Genomic DNA, 18,070 nt, shown 5'->3' on the forward strand with positions numbered 1-18,070 from the left:
GAAAAAAGATGGCGGCTGTTTACCGTAGTTGCGAGACCTAAACTTTATGAAAATGAATCTTAATATTTATCCATATATAAAGCGCACCGGGTTATAAGGCGCACTGTCAGCTTTTGAGAAAATTTGTGGTTTTTAGGTGCGCCTTATAGTGCGGAAAATACGGTATGCATTTTCGGCCGGTGCGACTTATACTCCGGGGCGACTTATACTCCGAAAAATACGGTAACTATACTTACCGCTTGGACGTTGTTTGTTTTTTTTGCAGTGGTTACCTTCTACTCAACACTTGGAGGTCCGGCCATCTTTCACGGCCTTAATGAAACAGAAGTAACCCATATCATCACCAGCAGAAAGCTCCTGGAGACCAAACTCAAGGTTAGAACACTTGTAGCAACATCAGTTCATGGTGCTGCGACAATGGACGACACAAAATGTCTAAAAAGAAAAGTAAAGAAAGTTTCCTCTTGTATCATATGTATCCTCTCTTACATTCTTTCCTGCTTATCATACACATGGGTCGTTATCATGATCTAATATGCATGCTTGTCATAACCACGTGTGCCAGGCTATTCTACCGAAAGTTTCAAAGCTGCAGTGCATCATAGTAGTGGACAACACGCCAACCGCGCTGCTCGGCAATCCCAGTGGCATTAGCATCCACAACATGGCTGCAGTGCAGAAGCTTGGAGATAAGAATGAGAAATGTAAGTATTTCATTTCGGTTACGGTATTTTTCGGACTATACGATGCACCGGATTATAAGGGGCATTAAAGGGATCGTATTATGATTTTTTTTCTCCATTTAAAACACTTATTGTAGTCTACATAACATGTAATGGTGGTTCTTTGCATAGTCAAAATGTTGCATAAATGTTTTTTTACAGACCATCTTCTAGCTGCTTTCTGACCGTCTCTTCGGGATGTGCCCTTTTTTTACGTACTTCGACAGCGTCTTCTCCCCGTCATCTTTGTTGTACCGTAGTTTTTAGCGCTTCCATAGCGAGTCAGATATAAGTTGGGACTATATGCTGGTTTGTGTTAGAAATGGCAACAGAAATGGTGGATGAATGTCCCGCAACGAGAGAATAGAGAAAATAGAAGGAACTTATTGGCTATGGCACAGGCTACAATGGCGGACGTGCGCCAATTTTCTGGACTTATGCAGATCCCAAATAGAAAAGTTGGGTTTGCATAATATTGCGAAACAAAACACCAGATAATGTCTCCTAATAGGTGCCATTTAGGGCTCCTTATACACACACCATAATACTAGAGATGTCCGATAATATCGGCAGGCCGATATTATCGGCCGATAAATGCGTTAAAATGTAATATCGGAAATTATCGGTATCGTTTTTTTTTTGTTTTTGTTTTTTTTATTAAATCAACATAAAAAACACAAGATACACTTACAATTAGTGCACCAACCCAAAAAACCTCCCTCCCCCATTTACACTCATTTACACTAATTCACACAAAAGGGTTGTTTCTTTCTGTTATTAATATTCTGGTTCCTACATTATATATCAATATATATCAATACAGTCTGCAAGGGATACAGTCCGTAAGCACACATGATTGTGCGTGCTGCTGGTCCACTAATAGTACTAACCTTTAACAGTTAATTTTACTCATTTTCAGACATGCACCTGGGGATAAGTTGATTGGCAACACTAAATTGGCCCTAGTGTGTGGATGTGAGTGTGAATGTTGTCTGTCTATCTGTGTTGGCCCTGCGATGAGGTGGCGACTTGTCCAGGGTGTACGCCGCCTTCCGCCCGATTGTAGCTGAGATAGGCTCCAGTGCCCCCCGCGACCCCAAAGGGAATAAGCGGTAGAAAATGGATGGATGGATGGATGGCATTTATTACTAGTTTCTATGTAACTGTTTTTATATTGTTTTACTTTCTTTTTTATTCAAGAAAATGTTTTTAATTTATTTATCTTATTTTATTTATTAATTTTTTTTTTAAAAGTACCTTATCTTCACCATACCTGGTTGTCCAAATTAGGCATAATAATGTGTTAATTCCACGACTGTATATATCGGTTGATATCGGTATCGGTAATTAAAGAGTTGGACAATATCGGAATATCGGATATCGGCAAAAAGTCATTATCGGACATCCCTACATAATACCCATATATTGAAGCACAGTACGTCTGACTACGGTACCCATAATGCTCCACGTCCCATCATGCGGTGCGGCTTGGTAAAGTCATACTAAAAGACTGACACATTTTTGAGCGCCGTATGTAGTAATGTTCTATTTTCTCAATGAAACATCAACGTTTCGATGTTGCTTGCTCGCATCGTTTATTGAATAGGCTTCAACCTGCGGTCCACGCGTGTCTCTTATGTGTGACTGCCATCACACTTATCAATACACCTTGTACCACATACAATTGTTGGCACAACCAGAATCAATACGTACATAAGTGGCAATGTCGATTTTTGAGAAAATGAAAGGATTTTAAGTGCGCCTTATAGTCTGAAAAATATTTATTAGGAAATTGATATTATTTGTAGGGATGCACAATATAGATTTCAAGCTGATACAGATAAATTCCTGCTTCCCAAGACAGATACTGATGAGTGATAACTTATCTATTAGGGGTGCAAGAATTGTTTTTATTCACAATTGATCACGATTCTTAATTTTTAAAGATTCTAAATGGATTCAAAATATTTAAGAATCCATTTAAAAAAAAAAAGAAAAGAGTGCAGGCCATCTCGCTGCACATACAGTATATGTATTTGCAGTATGGGGCGGTATAGCTCGGTTGGTAGAGCGGCCGTGCCAGCAACTTGAGGGTTGCAGGTTCGATCCCCGCTTCCACCATCCTAGTCACTGCTGTTGTGTCCTTGGGCACAACACTTTATCCACCTGCTCCCAGTGCCACCCACACTGGTTTAAATGTAACTTAGATATTGGGTTTCACTATGTAAAGTGCTTTGAGTCACTAGAGAAAAGCGCTAAATAAATATGATTCTCTTCACTTCACTTCATATGTCAGCAGCCAAGAGGAGCTTTTGTGACCTGTAATCTTTTTTGAAAAATGTTTTATTAGAATTCATGTATCAAATAAAATAGTACCTCCTTTTAACTTAGAGTTAGACAAACTTTATTGATCCACAAGGGAAATTGTCCACCACAGTAGCTCAGTTACAAAAGTTGGAAAGGGTAAAGCTGGAAAGGATAATGCAGGAGTATATATATATATATATATATATATATATATATATATAAAATGAACTCAAAACATTTATTTGTATCTCAAATAAACTGAAATGAATTGAAATTAAATTGGTGCTCTGCCCCCCCAAACCATCACAATTTTAACACGTAAAAGGTATTTTAAAAGAAAAACTACCTTTGAGATAAAACACATTGTATAAAAACACTACAATAGAACTACTAAGAACTGTAGTAGTTTTATGATGTAATGTAAAAATAATGTAAAGCATTTTGGATGCTGGACCTCAACTGTATCTCATTCCAGCTGCTTCTCTGTCATTGATTGGTTGATTGAAACTTGTATTAGTAGATTCCACAGTACAGTACATATTCCGTACAATTGACCACTAAATAGTAACACCCGAATAAGTTTTTCAACTTGTTTAAATCGGGGTCCACGTTAATCAATTCATGGTCAAACACACCATCAGCAGCTTTTCCATTTCTTCATAGATAAATGTCAGTTATTTGCTTATTATTTTAACATTATTGGCTGGCGTGACACTCATTCAGCTTCGGCATAGTGCCTTTTTTTTCCATTATTATTATTTTTTTATTTCGCTCTTTTACTCAGCACTGTCCGACACGCTCACTTTCTTCTTTCATGCGGTTGGAAAACAAATTTATGTCAAGTAAGATCAAATGTTTTGTTTGGATCTTACAGGGTTCAATATGGCGGGGACGCTTGTAACTCAAATTCTTGCTTGGAACTTAAAGGGTAACAATTAGGCGTCTTCCTCGGCTTTCAAAACACCGCTGTAGCGATGCCGGCATTTCGGGTGGCTGATAAGGTTTGATGTGTTGATGCTCGATGCTTTTTTTTTTTTCTCCTCTGGGAACATTCGGTACAATGGCAGGCGTAAAGTCTTCCTCTGAAACAATAAGTGTACAGCTCCACTAATGGATATTGGAGTGTTACTTTCAAAGGCAAAATTAAAGTATTGCTAGAAACATAATTTTATATGGGACTTTATTTTATTATATGTATAGTACATGTTCCAAAATGAAAAAAGCATAAAACACAGTATATTTAAATATACTAAATGTAAACAAGGGAATAAATATTCAAAATAAGATCATTAAATGAAATCTAGTTTGGTTACGCCATCATGAGCGCAACACAAGGTTGTAAAAGTTTCACTACAATTCTAAATAAGATGTCAAAAGCAAACTGAAATCAAATACACACAGCTTAAAGATTGATCAATACCTATTTAAATTTAGTAATACATAAATATGATGATTTATCAAAATATAAAAGAAATATACCTGAACAGAACGTTCATGATGGTTACACCAAAAAGTAACGCTATGAATCGCGTTTTTCCAAGCTTTTGGGGCATTTTTATGCTATTTCCAAGCATCTCCTTTTTATTATCGTTGATTTTAAATGGTCTAACTAATGCATATTGTATATGCATGCCCTAGTAAACAAAAAAAAAGTCATATTTATTTTGATTGTTACATTTTGAAGTACATTTGTGCAGGTGGGTGCGAATGTACCCATTACCAGAGCTGTACACGTAAAGAAGTCTCATACGATCGACGAAGTCTGCAACACCTGTTAATTGCTATAATGTTAATGTTCAATGTTATAGGATTCATCGTCATAATTCATTATTTATCGTGCACCCCTGACTATTTGTTTTATCGCTAACAAACCGCTGCCTATCTAGCCACAACTATCCTCAATCATGTTCCAGATACAACTCCTGCAGCACTGCAGTGCAATTGTGAACCTTTTTATTACCCCCTCTTTAAGCGCCGCTCGTCATAGTCGAGGTTGGACTCGGGATGGACTGGTATTGGCCACAAAGGGTCGTGTGAATCAGGAAGTGCTTACATCTGTGTCAGATTAAGGCCAGTATGGTTTAGATCAGAAGTGTTCCTATTCTTGCAATTTTGTTTGTTTTTTATTATTGTCCTGCGGCCAGGATGTGTCAAATGTGAGGGTTTTTTTGAAGAACACTTTTCTTCTACAATCATGAGAATTGTTGGAGAATTGCCATATCGTAAGCCAGGGTCGCCCAATGTCAGGTTTACTATATTTTTTGACTGTACTTGAATGTATAATTGACTATATATTATTCACATGTGAATAATGCTGTATAATTGACTGCATTTATATTATTCACATGTGAATAATGCTGTATAATAGACTATTTATATTATTCACATGTGAATAATGCTGTATAATAGACTGCATTTATATTATTCACATGTGAATAATGATGTATAATAGACTGCATTTACAGTATATTATTTGCATGTGAATAATGCTGTATAATAGACTGCATTTATATTATTCACATGTGAATAATGCTGTATAAAAGACTGCATTTATATTATTCACATGTGAATAATGCTGTATAATAGACTGCATTTATATTATTCACCTGTGAATAATGCTGTATAATAGACTGCATTTATATTATTCACCTGTGAATAATGCTGTATAATAGACTGCATTTATATTACTCACCTGTGAATAATGCTGTATAATAGACTGCATTTATATAATTCACATGTGAATACAGCTGTATAATAGACTGCATTTATAGAATTCACATGTGAATAATGCTGGATAATAGACTGCATTTATATTATTTACATGTGAATAATGATGTATAATAGACTGCATTTACAGTATATTATTTGCATGTGAATAATGCTGTATAATAGACTGCATTTATATTATTCACATGTGAATAATGCTGTATAAAAGACTGCATTTATATTATTCACATGTGAATAATGCTGTATAATAGACTGTATTTATATTATTCACATGTGAATAATGCTGTATAATAGACTGCATTTATATTATTCACCTGTGAATAATGCTGTATAACAGACTGCATTTATATTATTCACCTGTGAATAATGCTGTATAATAGACTGCATTTATATTATTCACCTGTGAATAATGCTGTATAATAAACTGCATTTATATTATTCACATGTGAATAATGCTGTATAATAGACTGTATTTATATTATTCACATGTGAATAATGCTGTATAATAGACTGCATTTATATTATTCACCTGTGAATAATGCTGTATAATAGACTGCATTTATATTATTCACATGTGAATAATGCTGTATAATAGACTGCATTTATATTATTCACATGTGAATAATGCTGTATAATAGACTGCATTTATATTATTCACATGTGAATAATGCTGTATAATAGACTGCATTTATATTATTCACATGTGAATAATGCTGTATAATAGACTGTATTTATATTATTCCACATGTGAATAATGCTGTATAATAGACTGTATTTATATTATTCACATGTGAATAATGCTGTGTAATAGACTGCATTTATATGATTCACATGTGAATAATGCTGTGTAATAGACTGCATTTGTATAATTCACATGTGAATAATGCTGTATAATAGACTGCATTTATATTATTCACATGTGAATAATGCTGTATAATAGACTGTATTTATATGATTCACATGTGAATAATGCTGTATAATAGACTGTATTTATATTATTCACATGTAAAAATACCTAAGTGTTTGTTTATTGTCAGCAAACTGTGGTGCTGAATTTCCCCCATGGATCAATAACGTACTTTCTATTCTATTCTATTGTTATGATAGTGACGCTTATGTTCCAGTACAGTACAAGTGAACACACTGACTGACGTAGTACTTATGTGTGTTTTTGTTGTAAAACAGCAGGGTCTGAGCAGTATCAGCCTCTGCCTTCAGATATTGCCGTCATCATGTACACCAGTGGATCCACAGGTACTCCTAAAGGGGCCTTGATTTCTCATACCAACATCATTGCGGGCATCACTGGAATAGCTGAGCGGATACCTAACCTGAGGTGAGCTGCAATGTTTACAGTATGTTCATCGATTTCAGCTATAATCGATTTAAAAGAGGGGTGTCTAAACTTTTTCCAGCGAGGGCGGCATACTGTAAAGTCAAGTACGTGGCGGCCATTTGGATATTCTATTTTATTTTAAATACAATGCTAACAAAATATTCTAAATGTATTTAAAGGCCTACTGAAATTGTCGGAGGCAGATATTTACATATATCCGTATTTAAGTGTTACTTCTTTATTTTCATAATCATATTACAAAACAGCTAGTGTTTTTCTTCCAATTGTGGTCTTTTGGTTGTCTGCAAATACTGTGTGCTAACCTTGACTTTGGAATGTAAGGAGGAGAGATACTCCTTCTCCTAATCTGTTCTTGTGTCCAGCTGCGGAGGACAGTGGGCATGTGTTTGGGCTGGAAAGACAAGACAACGAGGGTGGGAGGGAGAGAGACTTTATAGAAGAGAAGGTTTCCATATTTTAGATCAGACCATCTCAGCTGTACGATTGAATGTTCTATGCTGGACTGGTCTCATTATATTTACAAAGCCTTGGAGATAAAATTACAAAATACCTATTCTGTCTCTGGTGGTTCTTCTACTCAGCTTTCAGTGTCATAAAAGAGCTTGGGAGCGACCAGAAACTTGAATTCCCTAGGAGGAACAACTGGTCCAAACGCAACAAAACCCACTACTACCGACCACACAGTCTGATAGTTTATATATCAATGATGAAATCTTAACATTGCAACACATGCCAATATGGCCGGGTTAGCTTACTAAAGTGCAATTTTAAATGTTGCGCGAAATATCCTGCTGATACAATAATATCCTGCTGTTACAATAATACTCCCTTCACAATAAGAGTTTGTGGTTACTTAGTGAACAAAAACAATAGTAATATAATGTACACAAATGAGTCTGTATCTTAACAGGTTGATTTTTTTTAATAATGCAACATATACTTCACTCCTGTGTCTTCATTTGTTGTAGATCAGAGCTGATTAAAACTAAACAAAAATTAAGACGAATCGCTTAATGAAATTCATATTATACTGATTTCCTTGAGCTAATTATCAGAAATATTGGGGTTATTTTAGATTCTGATTTACATTTCGACAGTCACATCAAATCAGTAACAAAATCGGCCTACTATCACCTCAAAAATGTAACAAGATTTAGAGGGCTCATGTCAGCTCAAGACTTAGAAAAACTTGTACATGCCTTTATTACCAGTAGACTAGACTATTGTAATGGTCTCCTTGCAGGTCTTCCCAAAAAAACTGTCAGGCAGCTACAGCTTGTTCAGAAGGCTGCTGCTAGAGTTCTAACAAAGACCAAAACATGTGAGCACATTACACCAATTCTTAAATCCTTACATTGGCTCCCTGTACATAAGAGAATTGATTTCAAAATCCTCCTGCTCACATATAAATCAGGGCCAAAGTATATCACCAATATGTTCCCACTATATAAGCCCTCTAGATCAGTGGTTCTCAAATGGGGGTACGTGTACCCCTGGGGGTACTAGAAGGTATGCCAAAGGGTATGTGAGATTTTTTTTTAAATGTCTGTCAAAAAGAACTGTGAAAAGAAATGCAACAATGCAATATTCAGTGTTGACAGCTAGATTTTTTTGTGGCCGTGTTCCATAAATATTGATGTTAAAGATTTCTTTTTTTTGTGAAGAAATATTTAGAATTAAGTTCATGAATCCAGATGGATCTCTATTACAATCCCCAAAGAGGGCACTTTAAGTTGATGATTACTTCTATGTGGAGAAATCTTTATTTATAATTGAATCACTTGTTTATTTTTCAACAAGTTTTTAGTTATTTGTATATCTTTTTTTCCAAATAGTTCAAGAAAGACCACTACAAATGAGCAATATTTTGCACTGTTATACAATTTAATAAATCAGAAACTGATGACATAATGCTGTATTTTACTTTTTTATCTCTTTTTTTTTCAACCAAAAATGCTTTGCTCTGATTAGGGGGGTACTTAAATTAAAAACAATTTCACAAGGGGTACATCACTGAAAAAAGATTGAGAACCACTGATCTAGATCACTAAGATCTTCTGAGACCAATCTGTTAGCGGTTCCCAGAGTAAACTCAAATCAAGGGAAAGCATCATTCAGTCACTATGCAACAAATAGCGGGGATAAACTTCCTGAAGATGTCAGACTTTCCCCAACTCTGACTACTTTTAAAACTTGACTGAAAACTTTTATGTTCACCTTAGCTTTCAGCTAAATCTTTTAATCTTTTAACTTTTAACGTCCGCACTGTTTTTATTTTTATTGTCTGCATTATAATTTTGCTTTTATTTTCTTTCATTTCACTTTGTTGTACCACATGAGTCTGCCTTGTGTATGAAAAGTTCTATACAAATAAAGTTGCCTTGCCTTGCCTATGTTTACAGCGAAGAAGACAGTTACATTGGCTACCTCCCTCTGGCCCATGTACTGGAGTTGATTGCAGAGCTCGTGTGCCTTTCTCACGGCTGTAGGATTGGCTATTCTTCACCTCAGACCCTCACTGACCAGGTATTTGCGCATTAGTCTGCAGACATTTTCGAAGTACAGTGCATCCGGAAAGTATTCACAGCTCACACACCTGCCTATGTATAAGGACTTGTCATTCTTGACCGTGCATGGCAGCACAAACCAAGAATGAAGTCGAAGGAATTGTCTGTAGACCTCTGAGACAGGATTGTCTCGAGGCCCAAATCTGGGGAAAGATGCTTCCCTTTAAGGTCCGAATGAGCACAGTGACCTCCATCTGTAAAAGGAAGAAGTTTGGAACCACCAGGACTCTTTGTAGATCTGGTCGGCCATCTAAACTGAGCAATCGGCGGAGCTGCCCAAAATAGGTGTGCCAAGCCCGTGGCATAATATTCAAAAAGACTTCAGGCTGTAATAGCTGCCAGAGGTGCATCAACAAAATATTGAGCAAAGGCTGTGAATACTTATGTACATGTGATTTCTTAGTTGTTTTATGTTTAATAACTTTGTAAAAAAAAAAAGTTTTTCACATTGTCCTTATGGGGTATTGTGTGTAGAATTGTGAGGGGAAAAAATATTCCATTTTGGGATAAGGCTGTAACATAACAAAATGTGGAAAAAGTGAAGTGCTATGAATACTTCCTGGATGCACTGTAAGTGGTTTTATGGTGTCCTTTGAGACGATAGTTAAACCCTGTTTACGTCGACACTCCTCAGACTGGCTAACATAGGCGGTTCTCAACAACAGAAATGAAAACCAAAGCAATTTACTTGCGACTTTGGCCTGAAGCGTAAGGGTAAAATATTTCCTACAATTGTGCCTATTTTCATACTTCTATTTTCTTCTTATATTGTATACTCTTATCAAACAGATTTGTGGTAAAATGACCATTTGGAGGACCTAGAAAACCCTTAGCTGTATGAGTTCGTACTAAGGATTTGGTCCCTAGTAAGTAAGTGTCCATTTGACTAGCGAGAAATAAGAACTTCTTTCATTTCTCATTCGCCTGTTTTGTGACATGTTTTTTTTCAGTCTAAAGTTGGCTAGTGTGTGTATTAGGGGTACACTTTGCAGGAGTATTTACTCTTTCCATATTATGTTATGTTATTGACTTACAGCTTATGTCCAAAAAATCTATTACAAACCCCGTTTCCATATGCAGGGGCGCCGCGAGAGATTTTGGGCCCCATGAAAAGAATCTTTACAGGGCCCCCAACACAGTGTCATTATTTTTTCTGTATTATAATTTCATCATCATTAGGGGCCTCTCTGGGCCCCCCTCCATCATGGGCCCCTAGAATCCATCTCCTTTACTCCCCCTTTTCGGCGCCCCTGTCCATATGAGTTGGGAAATTGTGTTAGATGTAAATATAAACGGAATACAATGATTTGCAAATCCTTTTCAACCCATATTCAATTGAATGCACTACAAAGACAAGATATTTGATGTTCAAACTCATAAACTTTATTTTTTTTTTGCAAATAATAATTAACTTAGAATTTCATGGCTGCAACACGTGCCAAAGTAGTTGGGAAAGGGCATGTTCACCACTGTGTTACATCACCTTTTCTTTTAACAACACTCAATAAACGATTGGGAACTGAGGAAACTAATTGTTGAAGCTTTGAAAGTGGAATTCTTTCCCATTCTTGTTTTATGTAGAGCTTCAGTCGTTCAACAGTCCGGGGTGTCCGCTGTCGTATTTTACGCTTCATAATGCACCACACATTTTCGATGGGAGACAGGTCTGGACTGCAGGCGGGCCAGGAAAGTACCCGCACTCTTTTTTTACGAAGCCACGCTGTTGTAACACGTGCTGAATGTGGCTTGGCATTGTCTTGCTGAAATAAGCAGGGGCGTCCATGAAAAAGACGGCAGCGTATGTTGTTCCAAAACCTGTATGTACCTTTCAGCATTAATGGTGCCTTCACAGATGTGTAAGTTACCCATGCCTTGGGCACTAATGCACCCCCATACCATCACAGATGCTGGCTTTTCAACTTTGCGTCGATAACAGTCTGGATGGTTCGCTTCCCCTTTGGTCCGGATGACACTTTGTCAAATATTTCCAAAAACAATTTGAAATGTGGACTCGTCAGACCACAGAACACTTTTCCACTTTGCATCAGTCCATCTTAGATGATTTCGGGCCCAGAGAAGCCGTGGCGTTTCTGGATGTTGTTGATAAATGGCTTTCGCTTTGCAAAGTAGAGCTTTAACTTGCACTTACAGATGTAGCGACAAACTGTATTTAGTGACAGTGGTTTTCTGAAGTGTTCCTGAGCCCATGTGGTGATATCCTTTAGAGATTGATGTCGGTTTTTGATACAGTGCCGTCTGAGGGATCGAAGGTCACGGTCATTCAATGTTGGTTTCCGGCCATGCCGCTTACGTGGAGTTGATTTCTCCAGATTCTCTGAACCTTTTGATGATATTATGGACCGTAGATGTTGAAATCCCTAAATTCCTTGCAATAGCTGGTTGAGAAAGGTTTTTCTTAAACTGTTCAACAATTTGCTCACACATTTGTTGACAACGTGGTGACCCTCGCTCCATCCTTGTTTGTGAATGACTGAGCATTTCATGGAATCTACTTTTATACCCAATCATGGCACCCACCTGTTCCCAATTTGCCTGTTCACCTGTGGGATGTTCCAAATAAGTGTTTCATGAGCATTCCTCAACTTTATCAGTATTTATTGCCACCTTTCCCATCTTCTTTGTCACGTGTTGCTGGCATCAAATTCTAAAGTTAATGATTATTTGCACAAAAAAAAAAGTTTATCAGTTTGAACATCAAATATGTTGTTTTTGTAGCATATTCAACTGAATATGGGTTGAAAATGATTTGCAAATCATTGTATTCCGTTTATATTTACATCTAACACAATTTCCCAACTCATATGGAAACAGGGTTTGTATGTAAATTGCTTAATAAAAGTCCTTCTATTACACGATGGTGTGTAAAGCAGTTGTAAAGTTAATAACGTATTTTCCGGACTGTAACCACTACTTTTTCCCCAAGCTTTGAATCCTGCGGCTTAAAGGTGCGGCTGATCTATGGATTTTTCTACATTAACGGCTAAATTACGGAACGAATTAGGCAAAGAAATCAAACAATGTACGAAAATGATTCAATTTAAGAAACCGTTCAAAGTGTTTACAAAGTGCAAGGAAGAAGAATCCTGATAAATATCTTGAAACGTATTAAAAAAAGAGAACATCTTATTCATCTCTTAAAGGATGAATAAAAGCAATTATAATTTTTCTGTTTTGTTTGATCAGCCGTTTTACTGCCGTGGTACAGGCACCGTTTGGAAGCAATCAATAAACATGTCAATATCTCATTTCACAACGTATATATTTGCAGCTTATGGTGCGTCAAAAAATAAAAACATTTTTTTTATTTTTTTTTTATTTAGTGGGTGCGGCTTATAGTCTGGAAAATACGGTACCTTTTGTAAGAATGAATGAAAAGGTTTTTATTTTGTAATTATTTTATAGCACTGTGAGAAAAATTAATCCAATCCATCAATTGAACTAATGTTTGTGTTTTCTTCACTTCTCGCCATAGTCCAGCATGATCAAGCAAGGCAGCAAGGGAGACACCAGTGTCCTGCAGCCCACTCTGATGGCAGCCGTCCCTGTAAGCACTCTTACGCTTATTGTAAAGATTTGATACAACTACCATGGGATCATGAATGAATAACGCGATGTAAACCACTAGTGAATACTCATCGATCGGAAAAACACGGGTTTTGTCCTGGAGTCAGCTTTTTTTGGCGGGTGAATCCAAAGGCGAGTCAGTTTTATTTAAGCCAATTCACAACAGAACTTTATACACACATGGAGCAGGTCTAGAACCACGCTCTTCATACATTTAAGAGAACCACTAAACTCCATATGAGCAAGCACTTGGTGACAAGAAGCAAGGCAAAACTCCTCCTACGCTACAGTATGTGGGTTGGCCGTCTGTCTCGACCAATTGGGTTGAGATTAGGGATGTAACGACAAAAGGTAAAAATTATAATCGCGGTAAAATCACCGCTTTAAATTTAAATGATCAAAAAACCTGATCGATAACAGCGCTTCGGTGTACTCACAGCCTGACTGGTGCTAGCTTGCTGGCTTAAAGGCTAACATAAAATAAAAAAACAAGAGACATTAATGTCTTTCCCCATCAAAAATGACATACTCCAATCTAAACTTATATAAAAACATTACTGTCTGAGCAACTGAGATTTTCAAATGTGCTCATTGAACCTACAAGCTGTGCTTTCTTAGAACAGTGATCATTCTATACTCTAAAGAATATGAGATGGATGTAGTTTTACGATGCGTTCAAGGACCGCTGAACAGACTAGGACGTCACAACGCCCGTCAGAAACAGGAGATAATAATAATAGAGTTTATTTGTTACGGACTTTTCATTTAAATACATTTTAAAGAGCTACAGTACAAACCAATTGTGGAAGTCGCTTCCTAGCAGCTCCACTGTAGACATGGCACAAGAGCCAAGCGTGCAGGTTTAACAAAGTTTTTAACAAGATTTTCAAAATGTCTTTCGGCATGTCCTGACGTTGCCGTCACTCCCAATCCTCTCTTCTTCTCTGCTCCTGGCTGCTTACCGTTAAAGACAACAGATGATTAGATTAACACGTACCACCTGTGAAATCTAATCACCTGCCAGCTGTGTCTCGCCGTCCCACACTTGCCCCGCCCCTAGCTGATGGTGCTCCACCCTCGACACCATTGCCAGAAGTGGTGACCTTAGCTCCTGCAGGCGCGCTGACGCACTTCCCTCCACACTAATATATAAAACAATAACAGCTTAGCCATTAAAACAGATTAAATACTAAGACTAAAACACAAAACTAACACAAAGCATGCAAAATGGTATGTCTATTTATTTTAGTTATTTAAAAAAAATAACTCGGTCAATAGATTTCAGTGTGTCTAACAGTACTTTTTGAGCACATTCAACAATACCTCAATAATAATGATAACCTTGATATGCATTTTTTATATTGTTACATAACTAGTTGAGATTGATTTTTTTTTTTTTTTTTTGATTGAAACTTTTATTAGTAGATTGCACAGTGAAGTACATATTCCGTACAATTGACCACTAAATGGTAACACCCGAATACGTTTTTCAACTTGTTTAAGTCGGGGTCCATGTAAATCAATTCATGGTACAAATATATACTATCAGCATAATACAGTCATCACACAAGTTAATCATCAGAGTATATACATTGAATTATTTACATTATGTACAATATTTACAATCCGGGGGGTGGGATGAGCAGGGTTTGGTTGATATCAGCACTTCAGTCATCAACAATTGCATCATCAGAGAAATGGACATTGAAACAGTGTAGGTCTGACTTGGTAGGATATGTACAGCGAGCAGAGAACATAGTGAGTTCAGAAAGCATAAGAACAAGTATATACATTTGATTATTTACATTTGGTTATTTACAATCCAGGGAGGTGGGAGGTGGAAGGGGGAGGATGTTAGTTTAGGGTTGAGGTTGACTGGAGGTGTTCTTTTAGTGTGGTTTTGAAGGAGGATAGAGATGCCCTTACTTTTACACCTGTTGGGAGTGCATTCCATATTGATGTGACATAGAAGGAGAATGAGTTAAGACCTTTGTTAGATCGGAATCTGGGTTTAACGTGGTTAGTGGAACTCCCCCTGGTGTTCTGACATGTACTTCGGCCATGTCACATGTTGTATTTGGCTTCTGTACACACACGTAAGTGACTGCAAGACATACTTGATCAACAGCCACACAGGTCACACTGAGGGTGGCCGTATAAACAAGTTTAACACTGTTACAAATATGCACCACACTGTGAACCCACACCAAACAAGAATGACAAACACATTTCGGGAGAACATCCGCACCGTAAGACAACATAAACACAACAGTACAAATACCCAGAACACCTTGCAGCCCTAACTCTTCCGGGCTGCAATATATACACCCCGCTACCACCAAACCCCGCCCACCTCAACCGACGTACGGACGGGGGTTGATGTGTGGGGGCGAAGGGTTGGGGGGGCGGGGTTTGGTGGTAGCGGGGTGTATATTGCAGCCCGGAAGAGTTAGGGCTGCATGGGATTCTGGGTATTTGTTCTGTTGTGTTTATGTTGTGTTACGGTGCGGATGTTCTCCCGAAATGTGTTTGTCATTCTTGTTTGGTGTGGGTTCACAGTGTGGCGCATATTTGGAACAGTGTTAAACTTGTTTATACGGCCACCCTCAGTGTGACCTGTGTGGCTGTTGAGCAAGTATGTCTTGAAGCCAAATACAACATGTGATTGGGCTGGCACGCTGTTTGTACAGGTTGTAGAGGGCGCTAAAGGCAGTGACATCACGGCACACCCTTAATATTGTTGTTTGGGCGAAGACATTCGAGAGAATGGTTGCCCTGAAATTCGGGAGTCTCCCGGAAAAATCGGGAGGGTTGGCAAGTATGACGCTGTCAAGCGCCATTCATATAAAACTCGCGGGCCGCACTAACATTAAATTTTCATATTAAGCCGCAAAATAACGTCTCGTGGGCCGCAATTGGCCCGCGGGCCGCGTGTCTGAGACCATTGGTGTAGACATAGCCTTAGATCAGGCCCTCAGTGTCATGCTATAAACTGAGTCCAATAGCCTTTCAGTTCCAGGCAAAGTACTTTTCCCCACTGGATTCCCTCTATCTCACCACACTTACAACACCTCCCTCCCTCCCTATCTCCCAGTGGTCGTAGAGCAAAGGGCAGAGGGTCTCAGTGTCTGGAACCATTCACAGCTGTGAACAGAACGTGAGAAAGCCTCATGTGGTCATCCCCACGAAATGCACTCATGCACACACGCAACCTCACTCACAGCAAAGTGTTTGCTGTGCTCTGACTTCTTGTCACATGACATCTTGTCGAATTATGCGCAGACTTCCTCTCCTATTGTGGTTGCTTTGCACGCAACATATGAGTCCATGCCTATTTTTTGTTTCTCCACAAGATTTTTTAAATCTCTTTCACATTAACTTACGAGCCCATCTTTGTCGTCTGTCCACCCCACACACCCTGTGAGTTCAGGAGATCATGAATCGCATTTATAAGAACGTGATGGCCAAGGTGGAGGAGATGACGTCTGTCCAGCGAATGCTCTTCACACTGGCATACAACTACAAACTGGAGCAGCTCAGCAAAGGTTACAGCACACCTCTGTGTGACATGTACGTACGTCCTAATACTAATATACGGGTGTCCAAAGTGCCTGCGGTTCCTTTTTATATGGACCCACGGCGCATTATAGAAACCACAAAGATGGGAATCATAGAGCAAAGGGCACCGTGTGCTGTAAAGAGGGGAACGTTACTAATAATAGCACAAAGCTTTGTCTTTTAAAAAGGATATCTGTACGCATTATGTAACTTTTTTTTTGCCGTTTTACTATCAAAAAAAAAAAATGTATGTACATGTAGATGTGTATGTATGTATGTATGTATGTATATATGTGTATGTATGTATATATTATCCATCCGTCCATTTTCTACTGTGTGTCCCTTTTGGGGTTACGGGGGCCAACACAGATAGATAGACAACATTCACACACACACACACACACACACACACACACACACACACACACACACACACACACACACACACACACATATATATATATTAGAGATGCGTGGTTTGCGGACACAACCGCGGAGTCCGCGGATTATCCGCGGGTTGGGCGGTTGAAATAAAAAAAAAAATAGATTTTATCCGCGGGTCGGGTCGGGCGGTTGAAATTAAAAAAAATTAGATTTTAAATAGATTCAGGCCGGTGGCAGTTAAACCAATTCGGAAATATATATACATAGTTAAATGTTGTTACCCACATACGAAAAACGAGCAGGCACCTGCAGCATATGCCACAACAGAAGAAAAAAAAAAAAGAGATGGACACTTTTACGGAGCGGAGAAGGGACGCCTCGCCGGGGTCCGGGACCGAGGCCCCTTCCCCCGAGAGGGCCCCACCAGGAGTCGTAGCTGAGGTGATCCGCGAGAAGGGCCCGACGCACGTCCAGGGTCACCACCGCGCCCACCGCACCGACACCCCGCCTCGTCCGCCTTCGCCGCGGCCGGCGTCACGCGCAGCAGGTAAGCAGCTTACCTGCCCGCCACCCCCGTGGCCGGGGGCTCGTAACAGGGGTCACTCCGCGCGCTCCGCTCGCGCAGCTTACCTGCCCGCCACCCCCGTTGCCGGGGACGCGTAACAGGGGTCACTCCGCGCGCAGTGCGCTCACGAAAGGGGTGGGGCTCACCCTGCTGAGCCGAGTGGGCCACTTTTGGTAAGCAGAACTGGCGCTGCGGGATGAACCGAACGCCGGGTTAAGGCGCCCGATGCCGACGCTCATCAGACCCCAGAAAAGGTGTTGGTTGATATAGACAGCAGGACGGTGGCCATGGAAGTCGG

At 38.9% G+C, this 18,070-nt stretch overlaps 1 protein-coding gene and 1 long non-coding RNA gene across 3 annotated transcripts in view; one reads left to right on the forward strand and one right to left on the reverse strand.

Moving 5' to 3' along the window:
- acsl3a (acyl-CoA synthetase long chain family member 3a) overlaps positions 1–18,070 on the forward strand; it is a 125,409-nt gene that overhangs the window by 81,009 nt on the left and 26,330 nt on the right. The window contains exons 4-9 of one of the 2 annotated variants that reach the window (XM_061925409.2): positions 266–375; positions 566–704; positions 6,945–7,092; positions 9,516–9,639; positions 13,174–13,245; positions 16,696–16,835. In XM_061925409.2, the coding sequence (XP_061781393.2) occupies positions 266–375; positions 566–704; positions 6,945–7,092; positions 9,516–9,639; positions 13,174–13,245; positions 16,696–16,835 (733 nt within the window). Of the gene's footprint in view, positions 1–265; positions 376–565; positions 705–6,941; positions 7,093–9,515; positions 9,640–13,173; positions 13,246–16,695; positions 16,836–18,070 lie in introns of both variants that reach the window. The other variant, XM_061925408.2, reaches the window with a different exon arrangement.
- LOC133572596 (uncharacterized) overlaps positions 14,069–18,070 on the reverse strand; it is a 43,301-nt gene continuing 39,299 nt past the window's right edge. Inside the window, exon 3 of the long non-coding RNA XR_009810552.2 lies at positions 14,069–14,407. This is a non-coding gene — a long non-coding RNA (uncharacterized lncRNA). The remainder of the gene's footprint in view (positions 14,408–18,070) is intronic.

Source organism: Nerophis lumbriciformis, linkage group LG30, assembly GCF_033978685.3.
Source record: "Nerophis lumbriciformis linkage group LG30, RoL_Nlum_v2.1, whole genome shotgun sequence".
NCBI classification, from domain to species: domain Eukaryota; kingdom Metazoa; phylum Chordata; class Actinopteri; order Syngnathiformes; family Syngnathidae; genus Nerophis; species Nerophis lumbriciformis.